This window comes from Neofelis nebulosa, chromosome 12 (assembly GCF_028018385.1).
Source record: "Neofelis nebulosa isolate mNeoNeb1 chromosome 12, mNeoNeb1.pri, whole genome shotgun sequence".
Lineage (NCBI taxonomy): Eukaryota > Metazoa > Chordata > Mammalia > Carnivora > Felidae > Neofelis > Neofelis nebulosa.
This window is the reverse complement of record NC_080793.1, coordinates 20008169-20035024: the sequence shown is the minus strand read 5'-3', so window position 1 is coordinate 20035024 and position 26856 is coordinate 20008169. Positions and strand designations below refer to the sequence as shown.

Genomic DNA, 26856 nt, shown 5'->3' with positions numbered 1-26856 from the left:
AGTGTGGAAGTTCCTCAAAAAATTAAAAATAGAACTGCCCTATAACCCAGCAATAGCACTGCTAGGAATTTGCCCAAGGGATACAGGAGTGTTGATTCATAGGGGCACATGTACCCCAATGTTATAGCAGTGCTATCAACAATAGCCAAATTATGGAAAGAGCCCAATTGTCTGTCAACTGATGAATAGGTGAAGAAGATGTGGTTTATATATACAATGGAATACTACTTGGCGATGAGAAAGAATGAAATCCTGCCATTTGCAACAACGTGGGTGGAACTGGAGGGTATTACGCTAAGTGCTAGAGCATTTTAAAGCAGGAGAGCTATGTGATCCAATTTATCATAGAAAGGCCACTTGGGCTGCTATGTGGTGGCTGGACTGGAATGGGCTTCAATTGGGACAGGGAGACCAGTGAGGAGGTTACTGAAATAAAGAAGAAAGGATGGAATCAGCCTTTGTAAGTGATTAATTATCAGGGGTAAGGGAGTGTGGCCAGTCTAAGATGGCCCCAGGTCCTGCCTTGGAGGACTTGGTAGAAGACGGCAATGCCTCTGAAGTGTTGGTGGACAGGAAGAATGTCCTGGAGACATGAGAACATTCCTGTGCATCGGGCCCTTATTCTTCTGTTTCTGCTTATATCAAATCCACAAACACTCACAGGGGTTTACTTTTGCTGTATAAAGTTGGGTTTCTCTGACCTTTTGCGCATGGACTGCATCCTGTAGAGGGAATCCACAGTACTGAGGTAGATCTGACCTGGCTCCCTTTATTCTGATGATTCCTTGGGTATGATGGTCTCCTCCCTGACCCTCAGTTTACTTATCTGTAAAATGGGTGTTGTCACCCACATCTTCTTCTCCTCCCTATGGAACTCTTGAGAGAAGGGACACATACCAGTGTTTTTTTTTTTTTGTTTTTTTTTCCAACAGTGTCAGATTGTTTTCCCCAGCTCAGGGGTGAAAACTGGGAGAGTTCCCTAGCACAAAGGGAAGCAAAGTCTAGGTAGGTGTCATTCTTGAAAAAAAGCAGGGAGCACTAACAGGGATTCTGGGTCCCCACATGGTGGCTGCAGAAATGTTTCCCATGCAGAAATGTTTCCCATCTGAGAGCATGGAGTGCAAGGGATTGTTGGGGTAGTTGTCACCAGCCACGCCAGAGGAGTCCAAGGTGCAACTCATTTGAGATTGGCTCCGGGACAGCTGGCAGGTGGCTAGTGCTCAGACATCTTGTTCTTTGCCCCTGAAGTAATTAGCAGTCCCCACTGAGTGAGTCACACTTGCTATCAGTCTGCGATTGTGCCACGGGGTCCCAGGTCCAAATGTTAACTAAACCAAACACAGGGAATCACCCATATGGAATGTGAGCCCCCTTGTTTTTTTTCTTCACACCTTGTTTGTTTCCTTTAGGAGCACTTAACCAAAATGTGTTTTTATTTGTTACTTTCTTCATTGTATCTCCTCACAGTTTCCTCTCCATGGTGTGGAAGCTTGATGTGCCCAATAGGCATGTCTTTCTCACCGCCAGCTCCCAGAAGGGATATTAAATATCAATTGTTGCACGAATTAACCAAGCCTCCAGCCCATCATTTACTCTACCCTATTTTATTACAATCTTATAATTTCTATAATTTGGTTTGGTTTCCTTAAATGTGGAAGGGAAGAAATAGAGAACAGAAATTTCAGGTCACTTTCTGACAGAATGACAGTGGCCATTTATCGAGCACTGACCAGGGGTCATGCATCTTCACGGGCATTATCTCATTTACCCTCATAAGGGAACTAGCTGGGATGGTTCACTATTATCTCCATTTTGCAGATGAGGAAAGTAAGGCTCAGTTAGAGTAGCTCTGCTGAGGTCTCACAGCTGGAGCATAGTGGAATGGAGAATGTAACACCTAAATCGCTCTAGCTTCAGGGTCTTGCTTTTTGCTTCATATGCCAGTGCTTTGAAAATTCTGGCTCTCAAGTCTGGCTGTACATTGCAACTATTTGGGAGTTAAAAAAAATAGGTTGCGGGGCAACTGGGTGGTTACTTGGTTAAGTGTCTGACTTCGGCTTAGATCATGATCTCACGGTTTGTGAGTTCGAGCCCCATGTTGGGCTCTGTTCTGACAGCTCAGAGCCTGAAGCCTGCCTCGGATTCTGTGTCTCCCTCTCTCTTTGCCCCTCCCTTGCTCATACTCTGTTTATCTCTCTCTGTCTCAAAAATAAATAATAAACATTTAAAAAATATATGGTTGCTTGTCTCCCACTGTTGAGGATTCTGATTTAATTAGCCTAGAGTACGACTTGGGGCATCGGGGCATTTAAATCTGTCTCCATTTCCTACACCCACAAATGTGCAGTCAAAATTGAAAATCATTGCTCTGAAAAGCATGACATAAACATGGAGCCAGTCAAGCAGCTTTGTTCGGGGCAACTCCAGGCAGGGCTCACTGGGAAAGGCTTTGATAATGGTGCATCATGGCCTCCTGGGATAAATGCACAGCACAGAGAGGAGAGGGCTCTTGGTAGGATGTCTCCCTAAAAGGTGAGACTTGATGTTACTCATCTGTAGTATGGGGATGATGACAACTCTGGCATTGCTTAGCTGGGATCCGAGAATCTTAGGTCTGGAAGTAAACTTAGAGATTCTCTCTGAGGTCCAAAGAAGTTAGACGACTTGCCTAAGCCCACACAGTGAGCAGGAGGCAGAGACACAGGCCAAAACAGTGAATGAGAAGCTGAAAGTAGACTGACTGATGGTCCAGCTCCAGATTTATCACTCTGGCTGTGTGGCTCTGGCAAGTCACTGTACCTTCCTGAGCCTCCAATTCCTCATCTGGAGAACAGCCTTGATGATACTGTATCCACTCTCCAGGGTTCTGTGATGCTGAAGGGAAATTGTGTTTGCAACTGTGCTTAGCCCAGTGCTTGACACAGGGTAGGTGCTCCAATCTTTTTGTGGTTGACAAAAGCAGAGTAGAGAATATAGACAAAGGCAAAATGGGGCCCCAGAGGTCATCCTGGGTGGGTGGCGACATTTCAAAGGACCTGGGTCCAGTGGAGAAGGAACCCAAGTGATCCTGTAGTTGGGAGCTGATGGGGTCGGGGGGTGGCTGACTTGAGGCCTGTGTTGCAGCCAGAGTTAGGGCACCTCTGCTTCGGTAAGGCTGGGTTGATAGGAAAGTGGCCCGTCAGAGAAATAGCACATCAAGTGACACCTGGCATTCCGGAAGGGACCACAACCTTGGATCTCTCCTGGGGTAAAAACAGTCCTTCAATCTATGCTCATTGTATCACATGGAAGACTGAGTCATCTTTTGAGGGTTTGGAGGTCCATTCCTGGGAGTGCCAACGTCTGTGGGAGAAGAGGAGTTTTACTGACTTGAGGTTAGGGAGCCAGGCTCTGTTAGAGGACTGAATGAGATGCTGCAGGGTGAGGCATTCAGGACTCTGAATGCCCAATAAATGTTAGCTAACAATAAACGTAGGGCATCGAACACTTTTATCCTGCCTGGGTTCAAATGCTGGCATAGCTCAGTAATTATGAATAAGTGGACTTCATCTCTCAGGCCTCATTTCTCTCATCTGTAAAACGGGCTGATAGTGCAATCCCATCGTATTTTGAGGTAAGGGAACCATATGAAGTTGAGCTCAAGTTTCTGGAAGGAGGTAAGAGCACAGGAAATGGCTATCCCAAGACTGGTGTTGAAGTCTGGGTGATATGCGATGGTGAGTGTGCCCCCCAAGCCCAATTATGAGTCAGGGGGATCTGGTGAGCAATGCGGGGATGGAGATTGTTATCAACATAGAACAGTATTCACCAACCCCAGACTGTACTTACATTTCAAGTCTAGTTACTTTTCTGTGTCTTGCACTGACAGGGTGAAAAGTCCCTGCATGCCAGCTGGAGAGTTTTGTAGCTTAAGGTATGAGGGGAATTTTGCTTTCTTTTGGAGAAACTCTCTTGTCTCCCGAAAAAGGGAAGCTTGTTGGAGAGTCAGGCCTTATAAGCACAGAATTATTGAGACCTGTTTGTAAACTGCTTATGGAAGGGATTTTAGCTCCCTGCGTCCACCTCTGCTCAGGATTCTCAGAGGAAGAAACTGAGATCCATGGAAATAAAGTGGTTCATTGGCCCAAGGCCTTGGAATTTGCCAGGTGGCAGACGTGGGCCTGGAACACAGGTCTGTTGACTCTGGATGCACTGTTTCCTACAATTCTACCCTTGGGCATTGTTTTTGTTATTATTATTATTGTTGTTGTTGTTCTTGTACGTGTGTGGGGGTGAGTGTGAGCAGTGTAAACATGGATAGTAGTCACAATACGTAACAATCGGTTAGTTTTGTCCTTTTGCTCCCAAGTTCCTAGAGATGGAGAGTCCTTTTGAGACCTGATTGAAAATGTTGTCTTTGGTAAGCTTAGATCAGATGACTTTTCTCATCTGGAGAACTGCCATTATGACTTTTGTAGATATTTGTTTTTTAATAAGGTTAGGGCCAATAATTCATTTCTCTCTTTAAGTGTAAAAAATGTTTTGTCCTCCTCACTCCCAGGAGTGAGTGCCCACTGAATGTGAGAAGAGTGCAGAAGGGCACCCGTACAGCCACAGGGTTCCCCCTGGGAGGGAAATTTTGAGACTGAAGTTTTGGAGGAGAGCCTTATCTTCCCTTAATCCATGTCTGATTTTACACGCAACTATTAGCGGGAAACATGATATTTCTGTGTGACAATTTTTGACCCACAGAAAGGGCGATTTAGTATGGCCCCAGCCTGATATTGGTGAGTCCAGCTAATGCTCTGGAAAATGGAGAGAGATGGCTAAGTTGAACCCTTTCGATTCTTGCCGATTTATATTTTTGTAAGAGGCAGTGGGATACCGTGTCAGGTCCTGGGTCCAAATTCTAGCTCTGTCAAGCACTAACACAGGTCTCTCTGGCTTCTCTTTCTCTTTCTCAGGATTGGTGGATATGCCACTAAACCACAGAGTCTTCTAAGAAGCTCAGTAGATCCCCTCCTTGTCTCCCTTCCCCTCATTTGACCAGAGTGGCACATTTTGGGGACTTCACCGTTTTTGTAAGATTCATCATAACTTGCAAAAAATCAGTTGCCATTTTGCATTCAAGTACACAGAGCACTAGATGAATTTTAAAGATCTCAAGAGGTTATCCTTAGATCTTAATCTAGCAAGAGAATTAAACGAACAGGTTAACAAAAGGATTGATCTAATTATTAACATTCTGCAGCTTTCAATGCCAATTTATTAAGTTACATCTATTAAATACATTAACACATACAACACATCATTCACAGTGATTAGAATTTGCACAGTAGTGCCCGGAGACACAAGATGCTTACCAGTTAAGTACGTATCCAACAACATACAATATGCACTTTACCTTGGGATTGTGACGTTTTAACATAAAACATAAAGTCAGTGAAAGTGCATGGGGTTTATCAGTAAACCACATAAATACCTACATCAGTTCAATCTGTATACCCCTGGAACAAAAGTGGGGGAAGTTACATGTTTCAATGACTTTGGGAATAAAGTCATTTGATTAAGGTCAGGTGCTTTATTGGCCCCACATCGTGTTTCTCCTTCCTCCTGAAGGCTTGCGACAGGTGAGTGGGACTTGCCTGTCATGTTCTCTCTTGCCTTGCTCTCCAGTATTTAGATGAGTACTGTCAAGTGATGACTGCTCAAAACAAAACAAAGCAAAGCAAAACAAAACAAAACACAACACAACTGATTCATGGATGAAATGAAAAGGCTGTGGGCTGGGTGTCAGGAGCTATGACTTCTAGCTCAGCACTGCTACCAGTTACCGTCTGACATTGGGCCATTTATGTCACCTTCCTGAGCCTGGATTTCTTCATTATTAAAATGATGTAACTTGGAGTAGATAAACTGTGCAGATTCCCTTGGCTCTACAATTCCATGGCATTCTCTATTGGTCAAGATCAAACAGTCACTTGGTGTTGGGCACTCTCTGAACAAGTGGGAAATTGCAGCCAGTTGTAGGCTGGGAGCCGCTGAACTCTTGACATGGCTTGCCAGGTTCTTAAGGATCCAATAGAACACACAGAAGTCAGTTTAAAAATGGCCACGTTCAAAAAAGATACAAATGGCCACATAATCATAGATTCGGAAAAGACCTGAGACATCCTTTGGTTCCATCCTTCGGTTCCATCCTTCCTCCCACCTCAATGATGGAAAGGCTTCTACAAAACCCTTGAGATAAGCCCCTTGCTTGAATGTATCCAGGGCCTGAGAAATCACTCTTTGGGGCCATTCTATTTTTAGGGTAGAAAGTTTCTTTGGGTATCCAGCCAGAAATGATGACCCTGTAAACTGCAACTTCTTAGCCCTAGCTCTTTCCTCTAAGGAGACATGGAAGAAGCCCCCCACCTCACCCATGGTTATTTGGTAACACTTCTCCCGTCTTCCAACAGTTTCTCTTCCAGTTATTAAAACACTGTCTGCTAAGAGCAGAGGGTAGCTGGATGAGCCCAGGATTATGATTCAGGAAGACAGTACCTAGCTCTAGATCTGCCATGAACTCATTGTGTGACCCTGAACAAGTAACTTCTGTCTGGGCTGGTATGATATTTTCTTCTTAAAATGGGGCGAGGGAAGGGGTGGGGGGCAAATTCATCTCAGAGCTTGGGTAGCTCTAAATATGGTTCTCAGCGTGGGGCACGACAGAGATGTGACTGCTCTGATCCTCACTCTCTTTCACCATTAGAGCAAAAGGATTCAGGATTTAACAGTCAGTCCACTGAATCCTCCCCAGGATCAGCTGCCAAAATGATGCAATAGCTGTTAATATCCAGGATAGTGGCACACGCTTAAAAAAATAAATTCTGCTAAACATGGCAAAACAATTTCAGGACTCTAAGCCCTAGGAGAGCAAGGCATCTTGAGGCAGGAAACTACTGCATGTGTTTTGCAAGGTGCAGAGTATAACAAATAATCCTGTCCTGAAGAATTAATCCCCAGTGTCGCAATCATGGGAACATGATTGGGAAAGGACTGGGGAAAATACCCTGCAAGAGAATATTGGCAAAGGACACGCCTCGTGCACACTGAGCTAGTCAATCTTTTATGATCCAGAGGGGTTACTGACGAGCATGGAGCTGGAACTTCCTCTGGGGTTGACGTAGCTTAAATTGAAATGGAGCCAAGGGCCCTGGTATGCCCTGTTATTGAACTGAACCAGACACTTTTCAGGATGTGAAAGTCCTACTGTACCTTAGTCAAAACACTTAGGAATTTTAGTAGCTTAAGCAATGCCGTTCTGGTAAATAGATCTAACCCATGCTAGGGTCAAAAATGCTAGGGATCCTGCGCATTCTCAGCATAGATCTTATATTTTCTGAAGCATACAGGCTTTTCAAAGCACCTCTGCCTCATCCATAAGTTCTAATATTTTCAAAGGTGTTGATGGCCAAACTCAAGCCTGGCAGATGATAACCTCTCTCCATTTGTGGCCTAAATGATGGATTCTACCAGAGGAAATGGTATCTTCATTGTGTTCCCTTTTATTAACAGAAAACTCTCTTTGAGAAGCTATTAAAAAACAAACACTTAGTGTAAACACAAATCATTTTGTTAATAATCATCCTTCATCAGATGGCACCCATTTTCCTAATGAGAAAATATCCACGTGCCTAAAGTTAGCTAATTAATTAGCTAATACTGCCAATATAAATGAAAGACAATGGAGGTGCTGAGCAGTTAGAATGAACACGTCTGGGACTAAAATAATTTCTCTTTGTGTCCCCAGGGCGAGTAGGCACTCAATAAATGTGGAATTGATTTGAATTCAACCTTTTGAGACACATTGAACCAGCAAAGCATTTTCCTCCTAAATTAACTATTTTCTAAAGCACGTAAGCATGTTCCTTCTTCCCTTGCAAATTTCTGAATGCATCGCATTTACCCTTTTTAGGAGACCATCACATGTTCTTATGCATTCTCTCGCCTCATTCTTGCACCTAGAAATGGTCGGCTGGGCCTTTCTGAACGGTACAAAATACAGGGATTTAACAAATTCAGCAGTGAAAACATCAGCATGGTACACTCTTCGACAAACAAGCTTATGACAGGCGCAAAAATAGATACGTGGCAGGGATTTTGACCCAAAGTGGTCAAGTCTTTTTGAATAGTAGGAAACTTCTATTTCATGGATGAATTTCCACATCCACCAGATCCCCTAAGGCGCTGTGGGCAGGTCTGAAGAGCCTGGGTAACAAGGGTTCTTTTTAGTGAAGAAGAAGGTGAGCTGGCCATTCTGGCCTTTTCCATGCAAATCCTCTCTTGCACCCCACATTGCTTGGGCACTCATGCAAATGTAGACAGGGCATTTTATTTTCTCCATGGGGTGTGAGTTCTGATCCTGGAGCCAGACTAGAATTATTGATATCATTATCCCAATCTGCCAGCTAACATTGTTCTAGGAGTAGGTTGAAGGAGCTTTGTCTTATCAAGCTGGTTTTGTAGTTACTGAGAAACCTTTCCTTTCTGCTTTAAGTAAAGGGTAATTCCTCCATCTGAGATGCCCTTTCCCTGAGGCCTTCTGTTGTCCCCGCCCACTCTCTTTTAAGACTGGTTCAGGCTTCACTTCCTTTATGAAGTCTTTTTTGAATCAGGTGGAGATGACCACACCCTTCCCTCTGCTGCCTTGGGTTCTGTGCCGGCAGTTGTGGGAAACTGAAGCCTTTAGAGACTCAGTCTCCCAACTGAGAAACCAGAAATCAATGTTTATTTAATTATAACTTGACCAATATTGATCAAGTACTGTTACACCAATCATCCTGCTTAGAAACCCCATCACACACCTTGGTGCCTCTGTAGTTTCCTGGCAACAAGGGTAAGAGTGATTTTGGTGCCAAGTTTGCTTTTATACCCATTCATGAGGTCTCTTACAATAGGCAGCATTTATTCCAGGAGCCAAGGTGCTGGATGTGGCTCCCCGTGTCATACTCAGACTTCACAGAATGATCGCTGTTCGTGTGTTTCATCCCCACGAGCTCATCTGATCATGGGAGACAAACTGGTAGATGCCTGCTTAACAGACAAGTTGATTGAGGCTAAGAGAGCAGAAAGGTCTCTCCTACTCTTGGCATATTAGTGCAGGAAAATCCTACAGATTTGAGGGTAGGAGCTCACTGTGGTGCAGGAGGGACTTTCTTAATGTCCACCCTCCTCCTCCAGCCTGGACTGGGCTGATTAGCTGATTATGATTTACCGTATTTAAATCCCTTGAATATTCAAAGAGAAAAACACCATATAACACTCTTCCTATCAAATTGTGAATCAAACCTCAAAGCAGATCTAAGTGAACTTGTCTAGATTTGGTGATCGGGATTTTGAGACCAAGAGAATAAGTCTACTGTCTCTTGGTGTCCATCACACTTGTTGCATAGTTGGTCTAGTTGGTGAGAAATCTGTCTTCAAGTTTCCCAAGTGACCTAATCAGCTGGATATCTTACATAGTCAGGAGAGCTCCAGAAACTTTATGTACCAGTGTCAGGCCTTGGAATTACTCCTTGGAGTATGTTGAGTGGTATTTGACCAAGAGCTGTGTACTGGTATCATTCAAGTTTTGAGTAGAGTCTGTCTTGTTCTTCATAGTATATTCTGGGTCAAGGGAGTGCCCAGAACATGAAAGGTGCTCAAGAAAACTGTGCTAAATAAATGCTATTGTTGTGTATTTGATATGCATTTGGAACTCATATTTGCTTGTTTGATGCCCATGTACATAAAAAAAGGAGAGGTTGCTTTTCTCATTTGCCATAGATGGCACGAAAACAGTTGTGTGGGTTTTTTTGGTTTTTTTTTTTTTGAGAACGTTCATGAGAAATACCAAACTTTTTCATTTTTTTTTTTAAGATAAGGCATTAAAGTATATATTTGGGGAAACCGTTGAAGGATTTTGCTTCTAGGATTTATGTTTTCTAGGGCTTTGGATTTTGTTCATGGTTCCTGAACTGAATTGAAGCAAATATTTCATAGTCATATTGCACAATCATCGGACCCACTGGGGACAAATGTGTAGTATGAAGGAGTGGAAATGTTCTGAGTAGATCTCCATTCATTTGGTGAACGGTGTTCCAATGTTCAGAAACTCACCACTTTTCCAAGCAACCAAGATCACATGTCTGTTCTATTCTGCCTTTTTCTGGTTAAGATTTTCATCAGTTAGTCATATAAAGTATGAAATTTCGGGCTTCAGATTTCATAGTTAAGCCACTGTTTCTGTGGAATGCTCCAAAAAACCCCTTGTTATAATTACATATAAGGGAGGAAAATTAGGAACTAGGAGGCAGAGGACCTTCACCCAAGGATGTCCGCATTGCCCCTATAGTAAGAAGGCTCCAAAGAAAGTTTTATCTTCTTTTGTGTAATCCACCAAAGAGATGTCACTGACATTCACCATCAGCTTGTCCCCTTCCTGTAGGGAGAACATGGCCCCTAGGTAGATGGGCTGGAACCAGTTGCTGCCTACTTCACACACTGACTTGGTCCCCATTAGGAGCTGGGTCGGCTCTGGGTAGCTGTCTGTTACCTTGGTGATTACTACGATGATGGAGTCTGGCTTGTTCAGTCGGCTCCCTTGACGGATTTCACCACACTCAGATGTGGTCCCTCGGAATGTGACCTGGGAGTAAACAAAGTAGTCTCCAGACTCTGGGATCACCAGGAATTTATTTGTATAGTTCATCCGGTTCTTGATGAAGGCCAAGCCAAGTTCATGTTCCCAATGCAGAGCCGGGAACTGATTTTTCAAGGGCTGTGTGGGAGTTTGTCTCACAACTGCAGAGACAAAAGAGGTTTAATTTGCTTGTGTCAGAACTTGTGGACTTTGCCAAAAAGAGCCTCCTATTATTTACAGAGTGTAGTGATTGAATAAAACCAATGACTAACAAGCTCCTTGAGGAGGAACGAGTGGTGGAGATGTAAGTGGACATACTTTTGTTCAGAGAGGAGCATCTTAGGGACACATTACTTTGCCTCTCTGCACCCAAATTTTCTTTCCTGATAATGTAGAATTTTACCTGAGCCCTGCGATCCTGGAAAACAGTGAAGGTTAAGAAATCTCACTCTTTTGTGTTTTGGAAAACAGCCTCCTTGCAAAGAACCACTTCTCCAAATGGCTTAGATAAAACTGGTGGGTTGTCCCCTTTATGTATCTCTGATACGACCAGACTCCAGATCCTCCAAATCCTCACTCTCTGCCTCACAAATGATTAGCTGAACTGTTTTGTCCCCACTGATCCATTGGAATATACTGCTTGTTAACCAAACTTTGGTTAAGCTTCTCTCCTTCCTCCAGGCCCCTGAGCTTTGGCCCTGCACTCAGCCTGGGCCAGCATACAGTCTCTCCTGAGAATAGGCTGCCCTCGGGGTAAAACATGACACATGCCAACCTTCACCCCACTTCCTTACACCTGGTTGGTTCTACCTTTGTTTACTCCTTTCTGTAAAAGAAAACCCCTTTTAGCTTAACCCCTGAGACACTTGCAGGCCTTATGGGCAGAGCATTCTCTCTATTGCGACTGATTTTCCTTCTCTCTTCTCCCATCCTGCAATATCTTTTGGCACAAACTCTCTCCTTACTAACTAAGGATTGGTTTTTCACTTGACATCTCTTTCCTTAAAAAGAAAAAAAAGAAAAAAGAAAAAGGAAAAAAAAGGACAAAAAACACCCATGGAAAGGATAAAAAAGAACAGTGTGTATAAAATACCTAGCTTTTAGCAATATGCTCTAAACTGCTTTCTCATTGATTAGCCTTTTGTTTCAGACATACTGTCCGACGGAGAGGGTATTTCAGAGTCAGATGTTCCGTATAGCTCCCCTGCAATGACATGGTCCAAGGTTACATGAAACACAGGCAGTGTTTAGTAAAAAATCAACATGCAGGGTACGTATTGGAAGGAGAGATCCAGAACATTTGGAAATGCTTCTCTGACACCACCAAGGCCAAAATATAAGCCGGCATAATTGACTGGTGGAGTGGAAGGGGCTGGGACTTTGGGCCATGGAGGCCAGTTCCAGTTCTGGCTCTATGGCATGTGAAGTTATTCATCAGTGATGTAGGTCCCTTCTCTCTGAGTCTTGACTTTCTGTCTGTGAACTGGAGATAAAGCCCCTTCATTGCCATGTTTGGAAGATCAAGTGAACAAAAGAGACATGGACGTTTTTCTCCTGATGGGTGGATATGACAAGTACTCAACAGTTACTTATTTTCTTTCCTCAAATAAGTTAGTATCTTCCATTTTGGCAGATTAAAAAATAAGTTTATTCCATCTTATATATTTTTGCATGGTCTTATGTTTGCATTATTTACAAGTATACATGATATACTTGGACATATAAATGAAAGCTTTTATGAAGTATGGGTAGAGCAGGAAAAAAATGAGTTAGGACAAAGTCATTGATTTCAAATAAAAATAATCTGCAGTAAAATGAATACTTTTTAGGAAAATAAAGACAGAGTTTAATTTCCTATGACTTCTTTGGAAGTCCTTGGCAATCACCAATATGTGCTTTCTGCCACAGCTAAGGGATAGGTTATGATTAAGGAAATAATTAGCAACCTTCACACCTGGTGGCTGACTAGAAACTTGGTTCCTGGATGTTTCTAAATCCCCTTTTCTGATGCTGACTGGCCTATGGTTTATTTTGCACAGTGACACATGTTCAGGACACATGTGATCTCTCTGGCCCCTGCACTAAATGACCCCTGGAGAGCTCTGTTACTTCTGTGCAAACTCTGTGAAAGGCATTTTTATTACTTGCTCCTGATCATCTCCATTCCCAATGTGGATGATGCAACAGATTAAAAAAATCCTCTCAGGCGATGCAGAGACAAAAATCATTTAGTCTGTAGACAAAGCAAGTTTTGTTAAAGTGGTATGCAATAAGCTATGTCAACTTTGCAGCAAGTGGGAGTTAGGGGAGGAAGTACGTTGTGATGGAGACAGTGCAGGTCTAAGAGTCAAACTTGAATCTCAGCTCTTCCTAGACATGCATGTGACTTGGGGCAAGTGACTTTACTTGTCAGAGCCTCAGTGTTCCCCCTCATTGAGCTGAAATGAAGATTAAATGAGATCATGGATGTAAAATGCCTACCACAGTGCCTGGTACACACTAGGAGCTCAGTAAAACCTAGTTACCTCTCCCTCACCACCCCAGGTCCCCCATTCAGTAGGAAGAGGGGTGATATGTCCACTCTCTGCTCTTAGGAAAATCCTGCTCAGTTTGTTCAATCTGTCCCATTCTTAAAGGCAAGTGGTAAGTAATTGGTGACTTGGTATTTCTCTGGTCCTTCCCCTCACTCAGAACACACCACAAACACTTTCCTCTTGGTCAAACAGTAAGATACATGTCTTGGGCCACAGGGATATCCCCCTGTGGGTTGCAAATTTTCTTATAGGTCAGGAGAGTACGTTTGCTTTTAACTCTCTAATTTTTCAATGGGGTTTTAACACATATTTGTGCATGGTCTTGCTCTTTCCTCCGGAGTCTTTGAGGTATATGCAACTGTAGGCATCAGATGCCAGCAATTTTGACACTAGGCTTGGGAAACTGATATTGGCGATATCATGAGAATGCTCTTAATCTCTTCACATCAACAAAAATTCTTTGGAAATGTCTACCTTGAATGTAAATGTCCAATCACTTCATCCTGAATAGGGTACAGATGGACTTGATAAGTTGAACAACTCAGGGGATCTTTCATCTTCGACCAGATTCAAAATTAGGTGAATCTCTGAGGGAAGGCATTTCTGAATGACTGAGGATGTGAATGAAAGAGAGAGACAGAACAGAAAGGAAGAGGGCTGATAGAATCTGGAAGAAAATGCCCAAGGGTCATGGGCCTTTGGACCTCTTAAGGGAGGAAGACATCTGAAACCCCTCAACTGAGAGAGGTCTGTTACCAAGGTGTGTGGTTTTGGGTTTGAAGCTCCTAGAATGACTTTTGGCAAATTCTCTGAAAGAAATCTTGGGCCCATGTTCCATGCATGGTCTCCTGGAAAACACACCAGGGAGAAAAATACCTGTCAGGTGTGCCCTTGGCTTATCCCCACCAGCTCCGGGAGATGTATCTGTAAGGAAAAGAGAGAGATGCTTTGTCAGAGGGTGGCTGGAGGGAAGACAGTATTTTGGAGTTGCATGGTGCCTGCCACCAGAGAGAAAAATTCCTCTCCCTCAGCTTGGCCCACTGTAGATTGTTTTTGTTTCTCCAGGGACAGAGAGGCCTCAGGACAAAGAGTCTCGAACACAAATGAAGCTTGGCTCATAACTTTGGGCAATTTTCTAACCTGTCCAACACTCTGTTTCTCTCACTTCTAAGATGGGCTCATCAATTCCTATCACAAATGGAGAGTGCTCAGCATGATTCCTGACACATGGTCTATGTTCAGTAAACTCACATTGCTCTTCCCTCTCTGCTACTGCTTTAGGGGGAGCAAGCTGACCTTATGCAAGGTCCCTTTAACCATATCCATTGATCGATGGCCTAACAAATGGGATAGGGAGCAGGTGGAACATTGTTCTAATGCTTTTATAGGAATTTACTGATTTAATCCACACCAACCCAACAAGGTAGCTACCATTTTAACCATTCTTACAGATGAGTAAACTGAGGCAGAGGCCATCAACTCCAAAGGCCATGGACTTGGCCCCAGCACCATTTTGTCTTTTTAATGACTGGGGAGGAACCTCACTTCTCCTCTAGGTTTGCATCCCTTTGAACCTCCTACATACCAAAACTACTAGATAATGCCCCGTTCCCCACAAGAAAAGGCATCAGATATGAACACACTTACAAGCTCGCTGATGTGAAGGTCCAAACTCTCGCCCTTTTGGAGTCTATTGGGAAAGAAAGATATGATTCAGACCACCTGTAATCCTTTTGTCTCCCAACCCCACAGCTGCCCATAGCAAGGGCATGGTTAAGATGCTGCTGCCACCTAGCCTGGGCACTCTGGAATAAGGGATGCGGCAACGAGAATACGTAATTGAGGGGAATCTTGTGCCCAACACCCCCCTTTCCTCCTCTAGCAGTCTGAGGACCTTCTTTCTCCTATGCTTGTGTTGGAAGCTCAACTTTGCAGTTATGTCCTGAGAGCTTTCCCTGTTCTATTCTAGGACACTGTGACATCTGTCTTGGCTTATATCATTTGAACCAATGGTGGCATTTGTTTTCTTTTCTTTTTCCACCACGATTTAAAAACTAGAACTATTTTTAAAATTTTTAAAGTTTATTTTTTTTATTTTGAGAGAGAGACAGAAAGAGAGAGAGAGAATGAGTGGGCTAAAGGTAGAGAGAGAGGGAGAGAAGGAGAATCCCAAGCAGGCTCCTTACTGTCAAGCAAGGCCGATACGGGGCTTGAAATCATGAACTGTGAGATCCTGACCTGAGCTGAAATCAAGCATTGGACGCTTAACCAACTGAACCACACAGGCACCCCCCAAATTGGAACTAATTTTAAAAATGATCTAGAAAAAGAAATAAGGGCTCTGTTATCCTACCCATCAGCCCCCCTTTTCCATGAAATACATGAAGAAATTTGCATCCTTGCAATCGTAGTTTGCTAGCCATTTCAGATACCACATGGGAGTGAAAGAGTGACTGCTTTGGAGGCAGACAGACCCGAATTCGAATCCTGCTGTCAACACTGATTAACAATATGATCTCAAACAATATGATCTTTCCTCTCTGAGCTCTGGTGTCCTCATTTGTAAAATGGGAATAATAACATCCCTAGCCTCAGATAACTCCCAGATTTGAGATGAGGATCAAAACAGAAAATGCAGGAGTCAGGGCAAAGAACGCATGGAAAATGAAGGAATCACCACTCGTGTGTGTGAACGTAAAGCTCGGGAGCAAAACAAACTAAGTCCTTGGCTTAGTCCTTACATTTTAGTTTCCAGAAAACCTTTTCTGATATGGTATTGAATCACCTCAGAGTCTTCTGATTGGGTTTTTATAATACATAGTCCCCACAGACAGAGAGCTTCATATAACCAGTTTTACGTCTTAGAATCTGTGCGTGTGTGAGATTGTACTCATGAATGAAGAATTGTGCGTCCATGTGGGTGTAACAGAAGACAGCTCCAGCAGTGGGGGAGGGTAGGAACAGATGTGTTTTGTGTGTCTACATGTGTCTGTGGCATGGTGCTATTTGCACACGTGTATGTGGTCATGTGGGTGTAGCTGTGTCATTGCTGAACAGGTCTTTGAGCAGGTCTATGATAACAGTGACCTCATTAGAGCCCAGACTGCCAGGCTCTTTTTATTCCTAAGCCATACTATCTAACCTCCCCTGGAAGGCTTCTTGAGGACAGAGATCTTGTCTTTGAATGACTGAATCTATTGTTTCTCCATTGTCTGCTTCCTAATTCTGTTAATGGCACCATGACTGCTTCCCCTATTACCAGGCTTGAAACTCACTGCTTTCTTCTTCTGTAAACCCAAGCTGCCACTTCTATTTTGAAGCTTTTCTCATTTATGCCTCCCCTCCAGGCCTTAGCATGCAGTTCTCCTGGATTCTCCCTTGAGCCTCTTAGCTGGTCCTTTTGCATCTGGTTCTCCTCTTCTCGAAATTACCTCCTTGCTTGCTCTCAGAGTGCTCTTTCTAAAGCATCACTGTATTGGGACACAATTCTGTTCATACATCTTCAGTGGCTCCCCATGGTCTTTAAGACACAGGCACAAATACTTATCTTGGCATTCAAGGTTCCAGTTGACCACCCCATTCTTGTTACCTGCTCTTTACTCCTCTCCAAGTCCTCTGTGCTCCAGCCATGAGAGGCAACCACAGTGAATGACTCAAAGGGCCTGAGAAATGCAGTAAGTGTAGCCACCATCTGTTGAATGACTAGTGGCACTGACCTATGCTTAGCCCTTCACACACATTATCTCTTTCTGCTTTGCAAAGTCTCCTAAGGTAGATGTTATTCATGTCCTTATTTGAAAATGGGGCTTAAGTAACTTGCTCAATGTCCCACACCTGGAAAGTGGAGACATAGGATTTTAAACCAGGCCAATCAATTCCAGAATCCCTAGCCCTAGGCAATTGTACCTTCCCACTTCTGGACAAGCTCCCTCTCTGGTGAGGTGGATGGATAAGTATCCAGTTCTGTGCACTGTGAGAAGAGGGGAAGCACAGAGTTCAGAAAACAGGAACCTGGCCCAGGAGCGGGGGAATCAGGGGAAATTACCTCTGAAATGAGTCTTACAGGTCCCACAGGTATTAGCCAGGTGATAAAAAGTAATGGCTATTCCAGAAGAGGCCAACAGCTTGTGGGAGAGTAAGGAGGCCCAGCAGAGCATGGGAGCAGCTGGGAAACTACAAGGATTTTTGCTGCCAAATGAACCCATTATATACATTTTAGCATAGGGGTGTGAGTAGAGTGGCTTTGGAAGACCTAAACCCAATTGATGTGACTACTTGTCCAACATCAATAACTTTGATGGGCTAGGGTGGGGGAGCAGAGAAGCAGCCTAGAAAGGAGCTCATTCTGTAGCCTGTTTCCTTATTTGCTGTTGTCAGAGCTGGTAAAGAATCTGTCTCTGACGAGGCAGAAAACTGAAGTTGAACTCAAAGAGAACTGGGGAGAGTGCGGTCGCATCCTCTTGTGTACAAAATGATACTGCCCTGGCTGGTCTTCTGCTTCATTTAGTTCTGTGCTGAGAAATCTCCTTGAATATCTGCCTATTTTTGTCTAAGCAGACGCTCTGCCAAGAGATTGGAACCTTCCTTTTGGCTCAGAGTCTCGCTGCCATTAGTCTGTATCTGTGATGTGAACACATTTCCTTGTGGGCTCTGCTGGATTTCTATAACCTAGGCACATGTTTATTCTCATATATGGTTGGATGTGTATGGGTTTCAGTGGCCTGGAATCCACTATACATCTGGAGCCTGTGACAGTGCTGGTTGGCAGATGTTGAAGACCTCAACAGTCCAAGAGTCCCCAAGAACATCAGCTGGGACTCTCTTTCCCAGAACAGCACCTAAAGCCTTCCGTTGCTGCTTCTCTTAAGAGTGACTCTATCATGGGAGAAAGCTTTTTGTGATGGGAAGCAGGAATGAATGAAGAGAAGGTTTGAGACAAAGAACTAGTAGCTTATTTGGGAAAAGGTTTGTGCATCTGAGCTGGTTCCATGCCAGATCTCAGGATGGCCGCTGACAACACCAGGCCAATACAATTCCCAAGTGTCCTCCAGCCCGATTCATCTCCATTGCTTCTGGGTTACTCTGGGGGCACCAAGGAGACATTAGCTCCTGAGGGGTGCAGCATTGTCTTCCAAATCTGAATAGTCACAGAGTCCAAGAGCATCCCTGGGAAATGTGATTTATTCTCTCATAAATGCCTTCTCACACCACTGGCTGAGAACCAAGACCCCATTGCTTTCTCTTCCTAAGCATTTATCACTCCCTGAAGTGATATTGTTATTTGTGTGCTAATTGCTTTTTGCTCTCTAGTGCAATTCAAGCTGCCTGTGGGCAATGACTCGCTCCATCTGTCTCTCGCTTACCACCAGATTCCTGGTGCCTCAGACAGTGCCTGGCACTTCTGCTGGATTATCCAAAGGGCAAAATATGCTGTTGCTCAGATGTCAGAAAGATAGGAAGAAAATAGAGCCAAGAAATGAAGCAAGGTTTAGCTTCAGTGACTTTGGCCTGAGTTTTGCAATCCAAAAAACTAAGAAAGAGACCTTTTTTATTTTAGAACACATGCCACATTTTGAGTTTTTGTTTAAATAAAAAACAATTAATTCAAGAGTTGGATGGCCATCATCTTTTAGGACTGGAGCCTCCAAAGGTTTTCATCCCAGGCTCTGCTGGCAGCATAGTCATGGCTCCAGAAATGTTTGTTGATGGTTGTGAGTTTTGGCCAGGAGTCAGAGGCAGAAAAGGCAAATGTGTCTGCCCATGGGGATTTGTATTAGTGGAATGTGGGGCACCTGTGGCCACCAGCATTTATGAGCCCAAGCAAAGCAAGCTGGCACTTTTAACCCCTTAGTTCCTATAGGTCAGGGGATTTACCTCCTCATTTGATTTTCTTTCTCTCACTTTTTTTTTCTTTGTATGTTAATTGGTAATCCCTGACACAAAATAACCATGACCTATTGCTATAAGCATATTTGGAATTACTCTAATACTCCAACCAGGGAAGAAAGAAGGATGGAGGAAGGAGACTACTATCTAGTTGGGTGCTCCGGGGTGTGAGGTCCTGTATTGGTGTTTATGTGTGTTTCTTGTCTACCGCTCCAGTTATTCTCAAAGAAGGGCATTACCTTTCTTAAAAGATTTTTAAAAAATGTTTATTTATTTTTGAGGGAGAGATAGAGTGCGAGTAGGGGAGGGGCAGAGAGAGAGGGAGACACAGAATCTGAAGCAGGCTCCAGGCTCTGAGCTGTCAGTACAGAGCCCAATGCAGAGCTCGAACTCACAAACTGTAAGATCATGACCTGGGCTGAAGTTGGATGCTCAACCAGCTGAGCCACCCAGGCACCCCAGGGCATTATCTTTTTTTTTTTAATTTTTTTGACATTTATTTTTATTTTTGAGACAGAGAGAGACAGAGCATGAACGGGTGAGGGTCAGAGAGAGAGGGAGACACAGAATCTGAAGCAGGCTCCAGGCTCTGAGCTGTCAGCACAGAGCCTGACGCAGGGCTTGAACTCACGGACCGTGAGATCATGACCTGAGCCAAAGTCAGACACTCAACTGACTGAGCCACCCAGGTGCCCCGGCATTACCTTTTTATAGCCTTTGTAAGCCAAACGTCAAAGAGTAAATGGAGGGTCTGGGATCTGAACTTGTAGACCAAGTGCAGACCCTGGCATGTATCAGGAGCCCCCTAAACATTAGCTGAGTATACACCATGGATAATCGAACTTGAAGATAGATGGTCTTTGAGACTCTTTTACTGGTATTTCCCCAGAAAAATCCCTTGAGTGTGTTATAACTAATGACCCATTTAGCCCTTCTCCTGTGTCCCATACTGACTATCTTGTATACTCATAAACAGGAAGAGATATCCACTGCTTGCCGTCATAAATGCCTCAATTGCAAAAACACATAAACGTTCTATGACCCATAGCATCCTCCCAGGACTTCTAGGAGAAATATACAGACAGTTGTCTCCTTGTCTTTTGTTTTTGTTTCTCTCTGTACTCGCACGGGGATAAATCCAACCTGGAGAGTGTTTTATTCCAAGGCTATTTCAATTCATTATCCTCCAAGGCACACTGGTCAGGGCTTTACACACAACATTCCGAGTGGCTCACAGCTAAGAATGTGGTGTGTGCAGCCAAGCAAATGTGGAAATCTCAGCTCTAGTGTTTCCTAGCGGTCTGATTTTGGTATGTCACCTAACCTCAGCGAGACCCAGTGTCCCCATCCATGAAGGCAGGCAATAATTCTTTCCTCCCAGAAGCATCGTGATGCCTAAGAAAGACCACACACATAAAGTGGATATCCAATTTATCTTCCTTATTTCTTTGGGCTCAGTTAAAGTTTGTGGTACATCTTATTGGTTCTGCATAACTTCCTTTTGGTTTTATCGCTTCAGTGATACACAGAAGCTAGCCTTGTGTCTCTTTACGACCAGTGGCAGATTTGAACCCTTTAGGACCTCTGGAAGGCCTCCTCCTTCTCCCAGCAGAAGAGGCTTCCTCTCCTCCATCTACAACTGTCTTCTGGACTTCTGCCTCTTCCTGTGCAAAGGGCTTGAGGGAAAGGAATGTACTCCCTCCCCCATGTTTCAAAACCCACACTTGTTACTGCCATGGGTGGCTGCGACTTATTAAGGAGACCTGGCTGGGAGATGACCTGTTACAGCTGGACAGTGTGTGGTCTGTCAGGTGAGGACACGGGAGCTCACAGTGCTGGGCACGGAGTGATGTGTGTGTTTATTTCAACAGGTCAACAAATGGATCCTGGAGTCACCAGTTCCGGGGCTGCTGTGTCTATTTGGGGTTCGCACCATGGCTGGTTCCCCCTCCTTTCCTGTGGTCTCTCTGCCTGACACCGACAGCCTGACCTTGGGCGTGAGTTGGGCTTCTCTTCCAGGTTTGCCAGGACTTGCTGAGGCCACAGGAGAGGCAGGGCCACTGAATGCTCTGTGTGTTGCAATTTCCAAAGCACTTTTATCTCAACCATCTGTTAGTTTTCTCTAGACAACACTGAAAAGGGATTGTCATTACTGCCCTCATTTCCAAAGAGGAAGCAGCCCGAGTGAGACAGAAGGCTCACCCTCAAGGTGGAGAGAGCAGGGGCATTGTGTCTGTTGAACATCAGTCAATAGCTTCCCAACATCCTCTTGCTGAATTCTCACCTCAGAGCTATAAAACAAGTGTGTTCACCTCCCCACGTTATAGACAGGGAGTGGATGACTTAGGGAGGCCGGGGACCTTGTGCATCCTTTCCTCTCTCTCTACCCAGCTAACCCTTTGTGAGTGCCTTCTGTGTGCCAGGTACAGCTAGGAGCCCCCAGGGGAAGGAGGAGATTAGCATTTATCGAGCATTTACTATGTGACAGGTACTTTTTAGGGAATCCTTGTCAAATCCTCCTGACCATGCCACGAAGTGAATGATTTCCTGCGTTTACACCACAGGCAGAACAGTGTAGTGCTTAGAAGGAACGTATATGGTGAATCTGAATCCCAATGGTCACGTGGCTTAGATTTTCTAGGCCTCAGTTTCATCATCTCTAAAATGGAGATAACAGTAGCACTTTCTTTCCTTGTTGTGCGGTTTCAAGGACTAACTGAGATGATGCATCTAGTAATAATAGCAAATGTATCATACATGGATACATGCCAGACCCCAGGCTAAGGGCTTCATAGGCATGATCTCATTTACTCTTCTCAGAACCTTAGGTTTGAAGAAGCTTAGAATGGTGTTTGGTACATGATCAGTTATTAGAGGGTCACAGATGTAATGTGGTGGAGCCATGGCATTCCCTCAAACCTGTGCAACTCTGAGACCTCAGTCGGCATCACTGTGGGGTCCTGTGGGTCTGGATGGAGACCAGGGCTGGGGTGTGTCTCAGGGGCAGGCGTGGGGGGGAGAGGCGAGCAGGGAACAAGGGCTAGGAGTCTTGCAGGGGTTTTCAGGAAGGGGTGGAAGGGAGGTTGTAAGGAAGCAAGAAGAAAGTAGGGAGAGTGTGTGGGGATTCCAGAAGAGGACCTGGAGGGGAAGGACAGAGATAGGGCCGTGGTTCAGTCCAAAGAAACAATGCTGCTAATGACATCCCTGACAATTTTTCGCACAGTTCTGTGTGCCCACTGTGCGCCAGGCTGGGGCTGAGTCAGCATGGTACATTCTGCCATGCCTGGAGTACAGACCCTGTATGTGCCAGAGCAGTGGCTGGGGAAGATGGAGGCCTGGCCTCAGGGCCCCTGTGGGCCAGCGTGGGGGCTCACAGACCCAGCCTGAGGGAATCGAGGCCACTAAGGGCCCCAAGAAAGCCCGGGCTGTGGTCCAGGGCAGCTGGCAAAGAACGGATTGGAGTGTGGGTTGTGGGTGCAAGGCCAGGGTGGAGAAGGAGGCAGGGAGATAGCTCACAAAACGTCAGAGAACAAGAAAGTTCCTCCAGGGTCAAAACCCACTCTCTGGCCTGGTGATTCCAGAGCGGGAGGAGAAGTTGCCCTGTCTGATGTAATTTCCATGAACAGGAAGTTCCCTGGTCATAATAATAATAATTGCTACCAATTACTAATCTCCCACCTCCTGCCAGACACCTTAAATACTTTATTTCTAAGTATCCCCTGTCACACATAAGGAGCCTGAGGCCCAGGGAGGTTAGGTAACATGGCTAAGAAGTATCTAGGCAAGAATTTAAACTGAGTTTTTCCCAGATACCTGGCATCTTCCAGGAGTCTAACGACCCTAAAACATTTTACTATCTCTCTGGGTTTTGTTTTACATGTAACATATACATTTTGTACAAAAAAGGTATAAGTTTAAAAATGCTTCTCTCTTGCCCCACCACCCAGTTCCCCAAGCTAGATGTGGGCAGAGTTACCAATCTCTTGTCCTTTTCCTGAGAGGTTCTATACATTTATAAAAACATTCATAGATATGAATATATATATTTCCTGAAAATGAATGTCCCCCATTCTATGTACCATTAGGTACCTTTTTTTTCCTCCCAATTAATGATATATCTTGGAGAAATTCTCCATCCTTACATCTAGAGATGTCTCATTTTGTTTTTTTAATTTTTTTTAATGTGTATTTATTTTTGAGGGGGGCGGGAGGGGCAGAGAGAGAGGGAGACCCAGAATCCAAAGCAGGCTCCAGGCTTTGGGTTGTCAATACAGCGCCCGACACGGGGCTCGAACCCACGAACCTTGAGACCATGGCCTGAGCTAGAGGCTCAACCGACTGAGTCAGCCAGGTGCCCTGAGATGTTTCATTTTTTTAAAAACAGTGGCAACTGCAGATTTTCCCCGCATGGAGGTGCCAGGATGTATACAACTGATGCCATATTTATGGACACTTCCCCTACAGGTGGTTATAAATCTTTCCAAATCTGATTTTGATCTCTGCTCTGCAAACCTACCTGGGTTAAGGATTTTGTTGCCTTGAATCTTTCCTTACATGACCCCTGAAGGGAGAGTCCAGTTTAAAATACGTATATTTTACCAGTTTTGGTAACTGTCTTTGTTGCTATTTCCTACACCAGTTGCTACTGGTTTTCAGTAGCTGCTGGGTGTCTGGCGTGGTGTGAGGATGGATATCACAGTAACGGTGTGTGGGTCTCCCTACATTCTTGCACTCATCTTATCAGTGCTGCCAGAGGGTTGACATGTGAATCCTGTTTTGGTAGAAAAGGAAACAAGTTCAAAGAAACGAAACCACATTCCTGTTCTTACCCAGCCAGAGGTGGGTGAGCTAGAATTCAAACTCAGATGTCTACGAGCCATGACATAGTTCTGCCCACTCAACCTCTCCCTGGTGACCTAGTTTTCCCTCCTGAATCCTATTTTCCATGTTTTCTGAACTGGTTATTCTCCATTAACCCAGTAGGATCCACTCTTTTCCCTTCTTGGACCCGCCCTGTGTCCTGTGAGGCTGTCTTCTGGGCACTCTTGCTTTCCTGGCTCTTTTGAGCCTGATTTCCAATCTGGCCAGTGGGATGAGAAGCAGGGAGCAGAGAGTGACCAGTTCTCCTGCCCTTTTTCCTGTTCCCTCCCTGCTGTCTGGGAAGCAGACAGGCTCCACTTAACCCTCAGCGCCTCCAGCCAGCCCTCTCCTATGTTTTCATTCTCCCTGGGTCCCCCTAAAACTGCTCCCTCCCTTTGCTCTTTCAGGCCAAGAGGTGATGACCAGCCTCCCACTGTTGCTAACCTCACGATGCTTCCAGCTCTTCTGCATTTCGGCAACGAGACTCTTCTTTGAACCTTTCCAAACCCTTTAAGCATTCTTCTTTAAACTCTCTTGTTTGAATGGGCCGGGTGTTTCTTTTCAAGACTCTGATTGCTACATGTGCCCCAGCCTCACCCTTGTTTCCCTTTCTCTTCTTCTGACGCACCAAGAAGTTGGATAGCCTGGCCAAACCACAGCACTAACCATCTCTGCATGTCTGCTCTCCAGGGAGATCGGTTTAAGCATCACAGAATGCAATATTAGCCTTTTCTTTCTTGAGTACCTATGATAGGGCAGGCACTCATGCCTTCTCTTGTGGGCTTCCCTGTGTAGTGACAGCTCGTATCTCAAGCTCTCTTCCTGATGGAGCAAGTTACCAGCCCTGTGGACCGTGGCATTCCACCACCAAGGGCTGGTGACCGGCTTCCCACGGTTGCTAACCCCAAGGTGCTTCCAGAGCCCGATGGTCTTCTAGATCAACAAAAGTGTTCTTTGGCATCTGCCGAAATAGGGGATCTCAAGACATCATTTTAGGCAGAGGCACTGTTTCCTTACAGATCCCAGGAGAGTTCAGATTTTTGGAGGTCTCTCAATGCCTCATTCCAGAACAACTGTCTCATTCCAGAACAACTGTCTCTTTCTGGCTAAAGAAGGACAGAATCCCAGAACACCGACGAGATGCTCTGGTTTGACTCCATAGGAAGCTTAGGGGGTTAGGTAGCTTAGGGGTCACAGCCTGACTTCCCATGCCTTGAATTTCTTCTCTAACATGACACCATTTCCAGGTTATCTGCGTATTTCTATGTTTTCTGAATGATGACATGTGGCTGTGGACCCTGCTGCCTGAATCAAGATCTGTTTGCTGACTCTGAGGGGGTGGTGAGAGTTACATATTAGCCATGGCTTAGTCTCTCCTGGTGTTCCTGCTGTGAAGCCAGCCAGCATTGCTTAGAAGACAGACTTCCAGTTAAATCAATTAAAAAGCCTGTTTTCTCCTCTGGCATATAATACCTTTGACTGAAATGAAATCAGTCATGACAGATTCGCAGGAGTATTTTTTTTTTTTTTATAAAAGGGTATTATTTGAATGACACTTTCTTTGGTCTTTAAGGTTTTTGATGTAAGTTTCCCCTTGAGACCTGTACCCACCCCACTTGGCACCAATGTTCTCCCTACATCTTACATTCATTTTTGACTAAGCTCCTCTACCCTGAGCCCCCAGCAAGGTGTGAGAGATAGAAAACAAGGCAAGAGATTCTTTCTGGAGCATTGAAAAAGAATATTTCTAAACCCAAGAAAGGGGGTTGGTTAGATTATAGCACAGACATATCATATATAGGAACATAATGCAATCATCTATATCATCATACTGCTGTGAATTTACCAGCAATAAATAAAATCATAACATATTTGTAGACTCAAAATAATCTCATCTTGTTACAAAATACAGAATTCTATACCCCAAAATATCAATAGTGGTCACTTCGATGTGGTTATGGGTAATGATAATTATCATCTTTTCCTTATCTGTGTTTTCTAACTTTCTTCAATGACATATGTTAGTTATATAATTTAAGGAGGTTTTTTTTTTTTTTTTTTTTTTAAGAAAAGGAATATTCCCAAATAGTCATAGTACACTATGATTGTAATTATCTAAAACTATGTTATTGGAGGTTGTTCCCATATAAACATAAAGAGGACAATTCATCTCCTGGAATCATTGAGGATAAACACCAGATTGGACCTCTCTGCCCTTCCCATGGTGTTTCCTTAGCATGGGGAAGCAGGGAGCTTGGTGGGTCAAAGGAGTCTGTCCACAGCTGCAGCGGCTGCCAGGTGCCTGCAGCAGGTCAGTGGGCCCCTGGCTCAGGGCTCAGGGGAGAGACTGCTTACCTGGAACACACAGGCGTCTCCTCTGGCCTGGAGCTGGCCCACAAGCAGGTAGGTGGTGAGTCCTGCCAGGATGGGGAGCGACAGCAGGCAGCAAGTGAGAGCCCAGCGTGCTCTGCTCTTGGCTGCTAACCTGGCTCTGGCCTTGGGGGTGCAGCTGCCTTCCTCGGGCAGCATTTCCACGCTGGCTGTTTCCCTGAAGCCCAGCCCCAGATTCTCTGCCATGCTCCCGCTGGTCCTGGAGACGGCTCTGACTCCCCCTGGGCAGAGAGACCCCTCATTAAATAGAAGACAGGCTCTCACAGTGGGTGCATTAATCACTGCCTACTCCACCCCCTGGCCTCTCCCCTCCCCCTTCCACAACACACTGGGCCCCGCCTGGCTAGGGAATGCACCGCCTACAACAGAAACCAAGTCTGGTTTAAGAAAAAAAAGAAGAAGAAGAAGAAGAAGAAGAAGAAGAAGAAGAAGAAGAAAGCTTTCCCAAGCATATTTATATACAGTGTGCTCATGTGCTTCTTCCTTCGTTTACAGAAGGAAGTGAGGAAAGTCCCTGGAGGAGGAGAAAAAGAATCCATC

General features: G+C 44.6%; 1 protein-coding gene across 1 annotated transcript; it reads right to left on the bottom strand.

The window, feature by feature from the left end:
- Positions 1-5226: 5226 nt before the first annotated feature.
- TNFSF15 (TNF superfamily member 15) lies at positions 5227-26576 on the bottom strand. The gene is made up of 4 exons (XM_058694378.1): positions 26281-26576; positions 14827-14869; positions 14056-14103; positions 5227-10806 (listed from the first exon to the last, which is right to left on the bottom strand). The coding sequence occupies exons 1-4, from the start codon at positions 26500-26502 to the stop codon at positions 10352-10354; spliced, it is 768 nt and encodes a 255-aa protein (XP_058550361.1). The 5' UTR covers positions 26503-26576; the 3' UTR covers positions 5227-10351.
- Positions 26577-26856: the final 280 nt, after the last annotated feature.

Coding starts and splice junctions, on each gene's coding strand:
- TNFSF15 (XM_058694378.1), bottom strand. CDS start 26,502: ATGGCAGAGAATCTGGGGCTGGGCTTCAGGGAAACAGCCAGCGTGGAA. Junction 14,870..26,280: donor GAGACGCCTGTGTGTTCCAG/GTAAGCAGTCTC, acceptor CTTTCCCAATAG/ACTCCAAAAGGGCGAGAGTT. Junction 10,807..14,055: donor GCCAAGGGCACACCTGACAG/GTATTTTTCTCC, acceptor TTGTCTCTGCAG/TTGTGAGACAAACTCCCACA.